This window comes from Podarcis raffonei, chromosome 5, assembly GCF_027172205.1.
Source record: "Podarcis raffonei isolate rPodRaf1 chromosome 5, rPodRaf1.pri, whole genome shotgun sequence".
NCBI lineage: Eukaryota > Metazoa > Chordata > Lepidosauria > Squamata > Lacertidae > Podarcis > Podarcis raffonei.
The window spans coordinates 71,269,250-71,285,799 of record NC_070606.1 but is presented as its reverse complement, the minus strand read 5'-3'; the positions used below and the strand labels follow the sequence as shown (position 1 = coordinate 71,285,799).

Genomic DNA, 16,550 nt, shown 5'->3' with positions numbered 1-16,550 from the left:
TTTGTCAACCCCCTCTCCTCAAAGCCCTTTCCCACCAAGCCTCCTCCCCTCCTCCAAGGACTCCTCATCAAAGCCCCTCCCCCACCAAGCTCCCCTCCCTTAAACCACTCCCCCTTACACATTGAGCCCTTAAGCCTCTCCCCCTTATACATTCATCCATGCCCCTGTGCCACCACCCACTCAATGTGTTACATCACCACAAGACTGGCTCACTCACCCGCTCTGCCCCAGCCTGTGCCCCCACAACACTCCTTTTGCTCAAATGCTGCAAAACTAGATCATTTGCCAACTCCAGCCCTGCCTGTTTTGCCCATGCCACTGCAGCACCAACCCACCCACTGCCCCATGCCCATCTCATGTGCCCATTTCAACCTCATGCCAGAAGCCCTACACACTCACTTGCACACACTGTTGCTCACCCACTCTGCCCCTGCTTCTCTCTGCTGCTGCAAGCCCAGCTCACTCACCTGCTTTTAAGCCCACCCACCATAAACTCGGCTCACTTGCCTACCCTGCCAACCCACTTGTTCTCACTTCCTTCCAGGCTTCCCTCACCCTGGAGCATGCACAGTCCATTGCCACATGATGACAGAGCAGCACAAATACAATATAGAGAGACATATTAACTGCAAAATGTAAACACTGAAAGTGGGCATCTGCTCATGCAACAGGGCCTCCCCTTCCTCTCGTCCTCACTGCAGCTTCCTGTACCCTTCTAAATCAACTTAATTGGGACATCCTCCATTAATTTATGTGAACCTTGTTTCCTAAGTGTACTTAGGAATAACAGCCCTAGTCATGTTTATATGCAGCCCCCCTGCTTTTTAGGGACACTTCAGTGGCAGTAGTTTTTCAAGAGGAAATAGAGTTCCTGATGTTTGAGATGAAGAAATTCCACAAAGATCTTCTAAATTTAAATGCCTCAATCCTTCAGTGACAATGAAGCTGTGCCCAATTATGGCAGCGATACAGCAGCAATATTATGTTTTGACATTGGACACATCACAATACAGAAAACAAGGGTGCACTTAGACTCCATCCATCTGAGTCATCATCATCTGTTGATGGGTCCTGGGGAAGTTGAAAATCTTGATCATATCCCATTGAAGGCTTTCCAGATTATGAATAGGAGATAGATCTTATTCTTTCCCAAGTGATGTAACTCATACTACAGAGAAGTTGAAACAGAATCAAGGAAAAGGGCTTACTTTGGGCCAGGAAGACAGGAATAAGCATGGGAAACATAGAAAATGGGTCCTTTCAGTGTTGGCCCAAGTCATTTGTTGACCAGAGTAGAGTGTAAATGGCACCCATCCCTTGGTAGGACCAGTAGTTTAAGAAGTCTTGTTCTACCATTCAGACCCTCATTCTGCCTTCAGCATATTTCCCCTCATAGTTCTACCTGAAGCAGAGCGTGAAGTTATGCCTCCAAAATATGATAGCATATTCTGACGGATCTGCATGATCACATCTAGAAACTGAACCGATGTAGGTTTTGGTTTGCAGCTATGTTTGGTGAATAAAGCAGTCTTGGAAAGTGCAGATTCGAACTGTCTCCAATGTCAATAACATCTACAGTCTCTAGTACTGGGACATCTTCATCCACAGCACTGTACAGGACAACTGTGGGACAGCAGTAGATGAATCTTCAAAAACATAAGATCCAACTCCTAGGGGCCGAGAGGTCTTCGGCCCCCCAATAAAATATTTGAAGGGGCAGCCCCCCCAAGTTGATTGGCATTGCCAGTCAAATGGTGAGCATGCATCACATCATGTGATTGATTATGCAGGGCAGGGCTTACCTGCCCCCGCCAATATTTTATTCAAGTTGGCACCCCTGCTTCAAAATGGCTGGAAGTGCATCACAGCAGTGAGCTGTGAAAAACAATAGACCTTTACCATATGTGGTGTGCCCATAGCGTTGATCACGGTAAATGGGGCATATTTTATAAATCATTAATTATAGAATATAACCATATTAACATTCTATTAACACTTTCATTCAGCTTGTAATGCTTTAGCAGAAAGAGAAATAAGAATTGTCAAAACGGGACTGAAAAACTCGACTACTGGGAGTTTGGAGACAAGCTGGCTGGAGTTCTTTTGAAACATTGAAACTATCTCCAAAGCACCATGGGTGTGAGTCCAGACCTGTTATTGTTGAGTTGGATAAAGAATCATTTGTATTTAATATGGAACAAAAATACAAGCAATATTAGATACAGGATCACATCTATACCAGAGGTTTTAATTCCAGCCAACACACCTGGATTATGCAGATATAAGTGCCGTGGATGTGACAGATGGTACTATTTCATTTACACATGGTGTTACTTATTTTGATAAGAAGACATCATTAACATTTAGGTCTGCAGCAAGATATTTTGCTTTGTTGTGATTTCAGGGAGCTGTACTTGCCACTGGTAAGTAATAGTTCAGTTTAGGTGACTGCCTATACACAAGCGGTAGACTGCCTTCTATGGCTTTTTGGAGGTATGGCTCATTCTCAAATATAGGTTGCAGTTGCCTTATGATATGTTGCAGTATCCTGAATTATGTGTTGTAGGTAATAACCAGAGGTTTTATCAGAGATGTTGCTTGTGTGGTTTATGTTGCAAGTATTATGTTCTGTGTATTCACTTAGTAATCACCAACACTGGGAAGATACTTAAGATTTCAGAGAGCCTGTTTCAAACTGTTCATGATCAAGCAAATTTAATCAAAAGCAGCTGCAAAGTAAGACTGGGCTGAAAGCAATAGATTTTTTGATGTAGTCAGAATGCTAACTGCTAGCATTGGTGATGTGTGTATCAGTTTCCTATATAAGGAGGTCTGAAGGTGCGCTGTTGCTTCTTTCTATAAACAGTGGTATCTAGAAAATTAGTATTAGTGGTAGAATAGGAAAGACACAGGTTTATGCTGGGATGGAAAGAAATGAAGACCTAACATGAATGGTTTTACACTAGTCTAACAACATAAGGAGGGCCAAGATTCCCCATCCCTTTCCTAAGGTGTACAAGTGGTGTCCGAAAATAACTAGCCAGGAAACATTGATCTGAGTCAAGAGTTAAATGATTGGACTATTGCCACGTATACCCTTTACAGTACTATGGATCTGCAGGTATAGTTCATGAATTCAAGTAGTAGTTGTGTAATGATAGTAGATAGTAGCTTTGTCAGGAACAGAGGTGGATATTGGTTGCAACCTGCCTTCATGTGGGATGGGATCAGTGCTTTTTTCAGGGGGTATTCAAGGGTACACAGTACCAGCACCTCTTTTTTGTTGTTAAAAGGTGTGGCATTTACTATAACAATTTCATGGTGAGTACCAGCACCTATTTTTCTAGAAAAAAAGCACTGGATGGAATGTCAAGTGATTCAACCTTCAAGGTTGCCAGATGGTTCCTTCTGGGAGATTCATAAGATCCTAAGCTTCTCTAGTTTAAGGAGGAAATAAGTAGTGTGTTGTAGCTGGCTGTGGGCATGTCATACAATCTTAGGGTGGTGTAAGCATGATAGGAATTTCCTCTGTTAAGGTGTTGAATGCTGAAGATGGATGGGTTTTCCCTACATTACTACTACTACTACTACTACTACTACTGCTACTACTATTACTACTACTAAATTTATTACAAATTGCTTATAATCACTGCAGAGATTATAAATAAATGCTTTACATCTATGGGCTGACTTATATGCATGTTATATGTAGGTAGGTATAAATATGCTGGTAGACCTCTGGAACAGAAGGTGCATAGAGGCTGAAGAGAAGAGGAGAAGAGGGAGAAGTTCTGTTGCTCATATATATTACTAGACTCGTCATGGTTTGTGAATATTCTTGCTTAAATGTATAAAGCAAGACAGGATCTCTTGATAGCTAAGACAAACCTAACCAGTGTCTGCAGCTTGCTAGAAAGTCTCAGACCTGTCTTACTGGACCTCCGCAAAGTCCCAGTCCTGCATTCTGTGGCAGAATTTGAACAACTCACTGTTGGCAAATGGTCCAATAGAAATTGGCCAGGAGCCACCTTTGATCTTGAGTGGATCCTCTGGCCCACCCTTGTTTCACTGTAGATTGCCTTTTCAATAAAAACTGCCCAGGTTGGTGAAAATAAACACATAATGCCAATAGAATTAGCTGCTGCTGCTGATACTAAGTCTTTAGCAGCAAAGAATTAAAAAACAAAACAAAAACCAGGATTGTCAATTTTTAGAAGCCAAATGCATGAAAGATTTCAGTGACTAATCCCAACATTTCATGTCAGTTAAATGAATATTACACAGGTATTGGGTGGGAGAACTTCAAGAGCTACTCAAAAGGCCCAAGCTATTCCCTTACATTAAAGTGTGTGTTGGGTATTACACTCTGAGTTTGTAGGTCCTTATCTTAAACAAATCTGCATTAATGCATGTGGGGCACTTTACTCTATGCACAGGTGGCTGCATACTGACATTAGACCTTCTGAACTTGTCTCCTGCTGCCTAGCATATTCATAAGTAATCTGTACACTCCTCCCAGGGTTGTGAGCACTTGGGGAGTTGCTAAGTGTCAGAATTTATTTGTACCATTTTGATTAGCCCAGACCTGGCAGGGGTTTATTTTCTTTCTAATGACCCCCTGCTGTGAAGCTGAGTATTCAAAAGGAGGGAGGAGAGGAACTGCACAATATTACTGGTGGGAGGAGGGGGAGATGGAGATAGAGAGAGGGAGAGAGAGAGAATAGAAAAGTAGAAGAAACTCTGCCTGTGCTGGAAGGAAGCTGTGGGGAGTAGCTGGGTCTAAATTCTTAATTATGTTTAAGATTCCAATGGGAATGTTTCCTTAAATGGAAATGCTTGGGGAAAACAAATCGAAGTGAAGGAGAGAGGCGCTCCGTTTTCCTTTAGACGTTTTCCCACATCCTCCGCTGACAATAAAGGACTCCCTTAACCCCCCCCCCAGTTAAAATAGCAGCTGCTGAAGCCTTTTGGTTAAAGCAAACAAGGATCTAAGAACAACATTTCGCCGTGTGCCGTGTGTACAATTGTGATTTACTGGGAAGCTCCTGAAATGGCTAAACAGATTTCCCCCCTGCCCTTAGAGTTTTTATTTTATTTTAATGTTAAGGTCATGTATTTAACATTTTAAAACTCCCCTGCCTTCCCTAGAGGAGATAAAAAAAAAATTGAAAGGGAGCTTCCAGGTGCTGAAGTCTCTGGACTGAAGAGACATGGGATTAACCCCTACAGAGCATCTATTTCAACCTCATCTTAAAAAAATAAAAATCCACACAATCTCCCCCCTTCTCATCCACTTCAGTTTTCTTTGTTGTCTCCTGCATCCTGCTAGGCAGGTGTCAGAGCCCTGAATGTGGGTAAAAGGCCCTGTTGATGGATACCACAGATGGAGCGTGGAAATTGGCAGAATAGGCCTCGGCCACAGGCCATTTCTAAGGACTCAACAAAAGCTGCCAAATAAGTCAACAAAAATCCCAAAGTTCACAAAAGGGAAAGTGTCATTTGTCATTTACTATGAGCTCAAGGAGGGGTATCGGCCTTCCTTGCACTCCTCCTCCTCCTGCTGCCTTGCACCCGAGTAAACACGGTAGAGGTCAGTCACGTAGATTTTGCCACAGAAAGGATACTTCAGATCAGGGATCAGAGTGCAGGCCTGCTATACACCCTCCAACGTCTGATGAGGTAAAATAGGTGTATTTGGCTTATGGTACGTGAAGAAGGGGTGCAGGGGATCATTGGAAGGAGCTAAAATGAGCCAGTTGCCCCAATCGGGCCTGGTGGTATGCTCTTGAACACCCCACTCCACAACATTACTCTCAAAACGTAAGTTGCCTTGTAACCTAGAAATGTATTGCTGTGGCTGCATTGCACGACTAACTCACAATGTTATCATCATTTTAAAATTCAGTGCTCTCCAGCAAATTTGTGTGATCCAGGCAGGCTGCTTTTTGTTGGATAAGTTGCAGCTTTAGTTACAATCCAGTGCATGTCACTAGGGTTGCTTACATGCCATACATTTAAAGGACACCCCCCCTCAACACATTCCCCTCAAAGAACTGACGTTTACCCCTCACAGAGCTAAAATTCCCTGCACCTATCACAACCCATCATTCCCAGGGTTCTTTGTTTTCTTGTGAGGAGGGGAATGTCTTTTAAATATGTTTTAAATGTATTGTGTCCAATAAGGTGTGCAGCTTAACTACAGTGGAAAATGCCACTGCATCTTCTGTGTTGAATGAAAAATAGTGCAAGCTTTAGAGCATCTTGCAGTTAGTCGGGGGAGTGGGGTGGGGCAGGCGAAATATTGCATTGCCTCATCCAGTTGTGTATGACCCCACTCCCCTAGCAATTGATAGAAAACCCAGCTCTGTGTGACTCCAGAGGTGTCATTAAATTGAAATTTGATGCTACATTTGAATCACCCCCTGTTTTCTAGCAATGCACAGCTAGATGAAAGGGCTTTAAAATATAACTCAACATTATGGTATTAAAGAATAAGAGGCGAGCATCCCATTGCTAATGAAGCCATGTGCTCTTGCAGCTCTTGAGCGGAAAGTGTCTGTATTCAGATAATTGTAAAGTGCACTGTATTGCGTTTGTAATAAATATATGGTTTTTAAATGGTTGTCATGTTTTGCTCCTATAATTATTCAAATGAAATATCCCACTGAGAGGACAAACAATGAACAGAATGGGTGTTTGTGTGTATTTATTGTTGTTCAGTGTTTCGCCTAGGCATGTCTGTTTATGATGTTCTTTGGGGAACTGATAATTACAGAATTCCATGTGACCAAATCCCTATGAAATTGTGCAAAGATTTTGTGTATAAGAGTGTTAACTTGGATGAAGTATTTCCCGGGGCCACCAAACAGGTCGTGAGGGTTCAAGGGACAAAGAACCACTCTATAATTCTGCAATTCCTTCTTTAATTAAACTTCATGGCTATTCCACTGGCGTTTGGTGCTTATGGGTTTTCTCCTCCCATTCTTTAAGAAGGAATTTGTAATCCTGTGGAGTCTGACTGTTGTTCTGTACTTGATCTTTTTGGAGACTGATTTACACTCCTCCCTTTTTCATCTACTTTGGGATAGGTTGGGTTCAAAGATCTCTGGGGGAGGAGTATGTGTCAGTGAACATTTTGAAAAGTGTAAGGTTCGGATTCCAGCCAAAGGTAAGTACTTTTAAGACCGATAGGACTCAATGGGACAGATTTAAGCATGTGTTTAAATGTCTTCCACTGAGATTTTTGGGACTAAAGGCTTGGCAGTGGCTGGACTGTTCCCACAGACATTTTGTATAAGTGAAATTAGGGGAAATGTTACCAATACAGAAGTTCAGTTCTGTCCTACTCCATGTAGTATCCTAGGCAACATCCATTCAAAGAAAGTGTCATACAGTCTCTATTATTTTGTACTAAGGCAGTTTTCAGATAATCATTCTCTGGCCCAGAGAACGCAGGTGATATCTTACTCAAGGTCTTTCCCACCAATATATATCTGATGGAGAGATGTCATATTTGATGAGTAATTGATATTTTGGAGGGAGGGGAGGAAATAAGTGTATTTCTTTTCCCTAGTGATGCCATGGGGCATTACCCATGATGCTAGCGTGATGAAATAACACACACAGTTAGTGATAGCTTTTGCTTCTCTCTCTGTGTGGATAGATCAGGTTGAATTACAGGAAAACACAATCCCTCCACCACAGTACTACTACTATGGGGGAAGATGACTGAATCCATGGTAACAACTGTGACATTCTTGTGCTAACAAAAAAACAGCATCTGGAAAGGCGCTAAGGCCTCCAAGAACAACCTACATTTGCTCAATGTTGAGACTTTTACCCGTCTTGTGTTTTGACTGAGTTTCATAGACCAGATGCTTTTCTCCCAAAACACACAATTTGGAATCCATTCTGTTTCCATTTATTTAGCTCTTCTGTAACAAGTTGGAAGCAGTTATTAGCTTCTCTGGGAGGGGTGCTCTCTCTGTATTTTTGTATTTATTTGGAGATTGAAGGATACTCCTGAACCCAGCTTCCTCTCCTGCAATGATTATTTATTTATTTATTACCAAAACTCCTAAAACGCCATTCATACAAAAAAGGATACAGAGAAATTTAAAAGTGACAATAGCAATATAAACTAAAGCAACAATGTAATGAACTTTCTCCTCTATCACAGCATAGCAAATAATCAGACTGTGCCCCTGTGGTGAAATGGATAGTTTACTGGACTGAGATCTGGGTTCAAACCTCCTCTCGGCTATGAGAGTTGCTGGCAGCGCTGGTCCAAGGCATTTTGATGCTAGAGGCAAAGTAGAAAATTACACCCTGCTCCATGCCCGCCTGCTGCCCCTCTCCTCCTGCTGCTACATGCCCACCCCTCACCTCTGCCCCCAACCTCCTCCTCCGCTGGTCTTTCCTCCTGTGTTGAGGTTTAGTAAAGAAGAAAGAAGAGGAAGAAGAAGAAGAAGAAGAAGAAGAAGAAGAAGAAGAAGAAGAAGAAGAAGAAGGGGGCTGCAATCCTATATCCATTTCCCTGGAAATAAGCCTCATTGACTTACACTTGTACAGGATTACATTGGTGTATTCGCTATATCAGAAAAATTGAGCCAAATATAATATTATAAGCAATCTCTCTCTCTCTCTCTCTCTCTGTGTGTGTGTGTGTGTGTGTGAGAGAGAGAGAGAGAGAGATCAGGGCCACCATACCCTTTTTAATTCCTTCCCCCAGGTGGTGTTTCTGATTTGAAGCAATATTCTGAAGCAATATTCCCCATGGGTGGAATACAGAGGTACCATATGTAGGTGCTACTTATTTAGGACATGCTGTTAAATCATGTTTCTAACTTTCTACATGTTTATTGTATTGGAGGAAGAGGTCAGAAGTGACATTTGCTGGGGCAGCTGGGGCATCTCTGACTCACTGGTTACTAATAAGCCACCAGAACCTCTTTACTCCTCTAATAGGTAACCCTTAGGCACCAAAGACCACTTCATTGCCTACAGATCTTCTTGGCAGTTCCATGGCCTTTCTTCTGGGAGAGGGCTTTGTCTTCAGCAGCCCCTAAATTGTGGAATTCCCTCCCCACAGGGGAGTGCGTCTGGCACCTTCATTATACAGTTTTCAGTGAATGTTGAAGATGTACTGGGTCCATACTTTGGCTTTTGACACCTGTTGTAGCTGTCATTTGTTTTAAATTGTTTTTAATGCCGTATTGTAAATTGTTGTGTCTTGGGACCTTAAGATGAAGGGTGGGCAATGCATAAAATTCTGAAGAATATGGATGGTAGAGAAATTCAGTTTGGTTTGCGTTATGATGCAAGCCTCCCTAATTCACACTTCCTGAAATAATCAACAGAACAGAATGCAGCTCGAAAGAATCTCTTCTCCGAATTTTGTGATGCAGTTCTCCAACCAAATGATGTCTATATATGTATTTGAGGAAAGTATGCCCCCAAAATGCACATGCCAGTGAAGATAAAATACATTAGGGAAAATGCTAGAAAATGTGTATATTAGGCAAAATTGAATACAAAATGTTCATATTAGGAGAAATGTGCACATTCAACGCTGACAGATTTCCATGAGGACGTTTTCTGTTAATACAAACTGATGTGAAAATGTGATGTATTAGAAAAATGGAAAGAAATGGAAATTGATGAATTTGTCCTCCATCAGTATTTGCTAAGTGTGGTCTCTACCAGTCATGGCAAAACCATAGAAACCCGCCAGCCTTTTACCCGTATTTTTCGCTCTATAACACGCACCCGACCATAACACGCACATAGTTTTTAGAGGAGGAAAACAAGAAAAAAAACATTCTAAACGAAACAGTGAATGTATGATTTTTGTGGTTCATGCTGTGGCCACAGACATGTGATCTGACGGTGAGTTTGGGGTAGCCCAATGCAAAAATCCTGAGGCTCCATGTGGATCCATGCTTTGTAACCACGTTTTTGCACCACTGCGGCCCCAGGCAACAGTGGGTGCATGATTTTTTTGGTGCAAGCTGTAGCCGTGGACATGCTATGTGATCTGATGGTGAATTTGGGGTGACCCAGTGCAAAAATCCTGAGGATCCATGTGGATCCGTGCTTTGTAACCAGGCTCTCTGTCCCTCTCTTCTCCCCACTAAGCGGCTCTTCTCCCGCTTTGCTGTTTCAAAGCGAGCAAAGCGATCCACGGAGGAGGGAAGGAAGGGGAACCATGGATCCTCTGCTCACGACTGCAGCAGATCCCCCCGCCATCCATAGGCATTCGCTCCATAACACACACAGACATTTCCCCTTACTTTCTAGGAGGAAAAAAGTGAGTGTTATGGAGCAAAAAATACGGTAATTAATTGGAAGAGCAGTTTGAACATTTAAATTAATGAACATTGTTCTTTACCTGTTTTGGATCAAGGCCTTGTGATTTTACTTGACCAGTTACAGTAACGTGACGCTGCATGGCTTTTGATTTCACATATGGCACCGTCATTAGGAAACCAGTGCTGAATATATTTGAAGAAATAACGCAGGCAAGCAAATTGGTATCTGCCTACAGATATTTCAAAAGGCGAAAAGTGACTAGATTAATGGAAGAAATACTGATAATTATTCATTCATTAGAATTAAATATGCTGTAGCAATCTCTCCAAGACTGTTTAGTTCATAGGATGATCCTGGCTTATTCCAAGAAAGTATTTTTATTCTGTGTCCCCTCCTGTTACTTTAATTCTTGATTCTTCCCTCACCCACCTACCCCCATTCTCTAGCCATAGATTAATTGTTCCATTCTTCATTTCTTCCCAGCTTCAGCACCACAGTCCGATGAAGGTTCTGACATAGATTCTGAACCAGATCTGCCATTAAAGAGAAAGCAACGCCGCAGTAGAACAACCTTCACTGCAGAACAATTAGAGGAGCTGGAAAGGGCTTTCGAGAGGACCCACTACCCTGATATATACACCCGAGAGGAACTTGCACAACGAGCTAAACTCACTGAAGCTCGGGTTCAGGTGAATATCCTTACTGAAAGAGTTTTAAGATTTTCAGCCACTTTGGTGTCTAGACAGAAACACTATTGCTATTTTATAATACGAATTAATTTTCTTGCTGAAGAAACTAAGTTTATTGGTTTGTAACTAACAAATAGTTCCTGAGCTTCCTTTTCCTTTTCCTTCTCCTCCCTCCCAAACCCATTTCATTTTGTGTTGTGTCTTTTTGACCTGTAGGGTATGGCAGGGATTATCTTATCACTACAAGCCATCCTGCAAGTCTTTTTTTTTTAATTGGATGAAGAACAGGATAAAATATATTTTAAATGAATGAATGAAATATGAACGGTGAATTATCAGGCTATTTCAAAGGTAGTAGTAAAAGTGGCAGGAATTCTGCCACTTTTAATTTGAGGGTTTGTTCCACTGGTCACTTATGTCCACTGTTAAGCAAGCATAATCCTCCTGGAAGCATAATTCTCAGCGGGAGGCTGGCCAGTGGCAGGAAACTACCACTAATGGAAAGGCTAGGTAGGATGTGATGAGTGACTGACTCAGCCCCTTGGTCTTCAGGTTATTTTGGAAATTGCAGGTCATTTCATGGGGTTCACAACTTGATGTTCAAGTGTTTTCTTTGCCATGATTTCCAGTCACACGGAGAGAGTCTACACCCATACAATTTATATTACAAAGCAACATTGAATGAATAATTCCATCCCCTTTGTGTCCAGGGTCCCAGATATAATGTGAAACAGGCTTAAGAAAAACAAGGTTGTGTGCATTTGGGGAAAAAAGCAGATGGTGATTTTGAGGAAAAAACTCCAGGTGCTGCCCTCCAACTACAGATCATGTAGAATTCATTTGAAAAGGTAGACCTGAAGTCACCCTGCAAAAGTATTGGAAAGAGAAGTTTCTGACCAGTTAACAATCATTTTGCCCATACAGTACAAGTAAAAGAGAAAATTTCATTATTTTGAAATTTGTAAGAGCTGAATGTTCTGTAATGATAATAATCTTAAAAAATGAAAAAAGAAATCAAAAACATACTCTGTGTATCAAAACTGTGGAGTTGTAAATAATAAGGTTTGAAAAGTCAAACCTAAAGATGGTTGAGATTTTTCAAAGCCTGACTCCCAAATTTCCTTACAGTTCTGCTGCTGAGTACATTTGATAACCTAGAGAAAATATTTAGTTTTGTTCATTTCTCATCTTTTCACAATTCTCCTACTTGAGACTAGGAAAAGGCTGTAGTACTACAATAATGGGTTGTGGAGGATAATCTAAAGTAGGTATGAGCTACTGTTTTTAAATAGATTCCATTATTGAAAAAGAGATTGGTTGAAAAACAAATGATACAAAAACGGGTGATTCCCCCCCCAAAGGAATTGAACTGAATATGGGTGCTGAATCACTATTTGAAGATTTTATAAAAATTCAGTTAATCAGAAGTAGACTCTTTAATTCCTTTAGATGCAATTTTGGGACCTGTGAGCTTTAAAGGCAACAATAAATGTTCATATTTTTCTAAAGCAGTGACCCACAGTTACAAGAAAAGCAGAAGTCTCATTAACATAACAGCTGTCTTAATGTGGCTTTAACCCTGTGACTTTTTACATTCCTTATGGCTTCCTTGGGTTCCCTTGAGACACATCTTGTCTCATACTCACTTCTGTGATCTACAGCCCAGCAAATTCCCTACTATGTTGAACATATGGACTTTTTGCTTAGAACAACATGGGGGGGGGGGAGACCTCAGTCAATCAATGATTAAAATACCGGGGGTGGGAGGGAACCTTCTGGGAATTAAAGATGAACAGGAGTTTAAGTGGCCCAAGTTGTGAATACTTGTTAAAGTTAAGCCATATTTTACATAACTGACACAGAGGGCTCCAGGGAGATTGTTCTGAGTTTTGTCATTCCAGCAATCACTGCTTCTCGACATCTATGGTTAGGCTGAGTGCCACTGTGTATATATTATTATGGGATAAAGTAGAGCTCCGCCCTTCATCTCTTCTTAGCAGTTCATTTCAGTTCATGTCCAGTCTTAATCAAGCTGTAAGAAAGAAAGAAAAGGAACTTGATACAAGAAGTTACACCTTATACAATGGGTTTTTGAGTCCCCAAATGATAATAGCAACATGCTGAAAGATTGGGACACTATTCAATGGTAAAAATAAGATAGCAAATCAGGGAAAGCAGATCTTAATATCCACAGATCTTAATATTCTGGAATCAGCCCTACTTGGATTCCAGGAACCGAGCCTGGGACCTTAGTCATGCAATTGATGTGCTCTAATGCTGAGAGTTTCAAGGAGGATCATGTACCATAAAGGAGACTTAAAGAAAGGATATTCTAGCAAAGAGCAAGCAAAAATATTTTAAAGCTAGACCTGTCACATAGGCTGCCATAGAGAAGACTGTGGTGAAATTCAACATTTGGGAAAAGAAAGATAATTGTCTCAGTAGAGTTTTGGACTGGGCAATATCCATAGTACCAACAGCTACTTCAGATGGAACCATCCACATCAATGGAATTATGAAGTTGCAATACATCCAGCCTCCAGTTACTACATTCTGTATACAGATAACCAGTCTGAAGTACTTAGAGGAGGTCACTATGTCAGCAAGCTTGACATGTCCCACGCCTACCAGCAGATGGAACTGGAGGAGGACTGCAAGGAATTTATCAAAAGAAACACCCAAATGGTTTTATACCATCATAATAGATGAGCGTCTATCAGGGATGGAGAATCTGTGGCCCTCCAGATGTTGTTGGACTCCATCCCCCATCAGTCCCATCCAACATGGCCAATTCTCAGGGACAATGGGAGTTGTTGTTCAGGAATATCAGAAGGGTCAGCAGATATTCAGATTGGGCTGTTTTAAGAAGCTCCTCTGGTATCAAGTTTCACTACCACCTCATGTGGAGAAAGATAATGGCAGAATCCCCATCTCTGGAAATAAAGTGACCCACTGTTGCTCAGTCCTGTCTTTATCCTTAATAAAACACATAGTGTCTTGGTACGTGGAAAACAGGGATAAACAGCAACTAGTCAGTCCTTTATATTAACAGAGGTAGAGATAAATTTTATTTTAAGGGCTAAATAGAAGCCATACTGGGAAGTTTCCCCTAACAGTTGAAGGAATGTTACCTCAGAGAATAAAGTCCATTTATTTAAGACTTCACCTAAAAAAAGAGAGAGAACAATGAACATCTACCAGGTGTATAGGAGGCAGCCTCCCCATTCTCCTGGGCTTACAGCAAAGCCCAGCCAAGGATGTTATGGGTTTTTTTTTTAAGGAAGTGTAGGCACCTGGGGAGGCTGCAGAATGCAGACCACTAGGGAGATGATTTGTAAAATGAAAGGACAGTCAAAAAATCCCTTCATTACACTGAAAGTAAGGCAAGTGCAACAAAAACCCTGCACCCCACCCATGAGAATTTCACCTAAATTTTCTCTTCCCTTTGAGAATTTTTAATGCAATTTCTTTTCTTGGTAATTGCTGCAGAATAGTTGGAGGTGGGGTTTTGAAGGACTTTTCAGAACAGCTTAGTTCAGGTGCTAGCCAATGTAGATGCAGTCAAAGCTTCCCCACTGAAAAATAATTTTGGTTTTAGAGATCTATGAGCCTTTGTGGGGAAATTTTTCTTTGTAGCCTAAAGATACATGATAAAGTGAAGTCTTATTACACAGATATATTTTCTTAACAATTAATCATATCAGGCCACAGTATAGTCTCTTGTGGGAGAAAGTACAGACTATCACTTGAGGCACTTCAAATTAAATTGGACAAATCAGTCAAGTATGTTCAGCTCTGGCAAGGATTCGACTGGATGACCTTGTAGACCTTTCCCATCTCTGATTCCTAATATTTACGTCTTGCCTTTTTTGTTATCATTTTTCCCTTAAGTAGTTTGTAACCGAACAAGGCAACATCCTATTTCCTTGACGCTGGCTGGGTATCCTTTCAAAGCTGCAGTTCTTCCTCAAGGCTTGCCGTAGCGAAATTGGCCTTGACAGTTCAACTGCCTTATCCTAAACAGAGAGTTTCCAATGTGCTTTTAAGGCAACGAGATCTCATATTCAAATAGGCAAAATGTTTGAAAAGGGAATTCAGAAAGACAATAGAGGATAGTTTCTTCTAAACAGAGTCTGGGCTTTACAAGGATGAATGCCAAATATGTATCAAATCAAAAGAATGGCACATTGATAAAGACACGTCTAATTTAAGCCAGAGAATGTATTCCCTTTGCTGCACTGCTGTACATCAGAAATATTTATGTGTTTTTTGGTTAGTTTCAGTGGCCATGAAGGAAAGGAAAGGGGGGAAAGCAGGAGAGAGAGGACTGGTATGAGGTGGGGAGTTTGAAGATGGAAGGATATGAATTAAAAGGGAAGTAGAGGCAGAACCTCAGTTAAGGGACAAGAAGAAAACCAGGAAGGTCTGCTACTGCAACAACACCGCAAAGGAGATGATGGGAAATACATAGGGCTGTAGTGGTTAGAGTGTTGGACTAAGACCTGGGAGACAAGGGTTCAAATCCCCACCAATCCATGAAGCTCACTGTGTGACCTTGGGCCAGTGGCCGTCTCTCCACTAAATTAACACCATAGGGTTGCTGCGAGGATGACAATGGGAGCAGGGAAATTGTGGACACTTTTTTTAGCCTAGAGAAAAGGTGGGATATGAATGAAATAAATGATACATTGTGTTGTTCTCTCTGTATGTGTCTATCTTTTGCTACCTCCATTATGACACAGCTACAGTGACACCCATCTCATTTTGTTCTGCATGATGTGTATATCATTTTTAGATGTGTGTGTGTGTCTTGGCAAATATATACATAGCTAATATAGCAATATATCGGGAAAAACTAACATTGCAGTCCTATACAGTGGTACCTCAGGTTACATACGCTTCAGGTTACATAAGCTTCAGGTTACAGACTCTGCTAACCCAGAAATAGTGCTTCAGGTTAAGAACTTTGCTTCAGGATAAGAACAGAAATCGTATTCTGGCGGCGCGGCAGCAGCCGGAGGCCCCATTAGCTAAAGTGGTGCTTCAGGTTAAGAACAGTTTCAGGTTAAGTACGGACCTCCAGAATGAATTAAGTACTTAACCCGAGGTACCACTGTACAAGTCCATTCAGTAATTCCATTGAGTTGAGCATGGCTTAATCCCAGGTAAATAGGTATAGGGTTGCAGCCTAAAGGGTTGTATGCAGACCTAGCCTAGGGATGGCTGAGAGGATAAGGCAGAGATTGTGTCTCTTGGACACCTTTCTGCTGCTGCTTTGTCCTGTAGCCAAAGCCACCCCTTGTAAACCTCTCCATTTCTCTCTCTGCTTGGTTAGCTGATAACATTCATTTAGGAAGATAGCAAGCTGCCTTAGGCTAAGTCAGACTGCTGACCCATCTCTAGCCCAATATGGTCTGACTGTCAGCCGCTCTCCATGATTTCAAGCAGGCATCTCTCCCAGACTTGCCTGGAGAGGCCAGAGATTGAACCTGGGATTTTTAGCATGCAAAGCAGATACTTTGCCACGCCCCCTCTCTGCTTCCTTGCAAG

At 41.6% G+C, this 16,550-nt stretch overlaps 1 protein-coding gene across 4 annotated transcripts in view; it reads left to right on the top strand.

The window, feature by feature from the left end:
• Window positions 1–16,550, top strand: part of PAX3 (paired box 3) — a 103,952-nt gene that overhangs the window by 64,503 nt on the left and 22,899 nt on the right. For all 4 annotated transcript variants that reach the window (XM_053390011.1, XM_053390007.1, XM_053390008.1 and 1 more), the window contains one exon: window positions 10,795–11,000. In XM_053390011.1, the coding sequence (XP_053245986.1) occupies window positions 10,795–11,000 (206 nt within the window). The remainder of the gene's footprint in view (window positions 1–10,794; window positions 11,001–16,550) is intronic.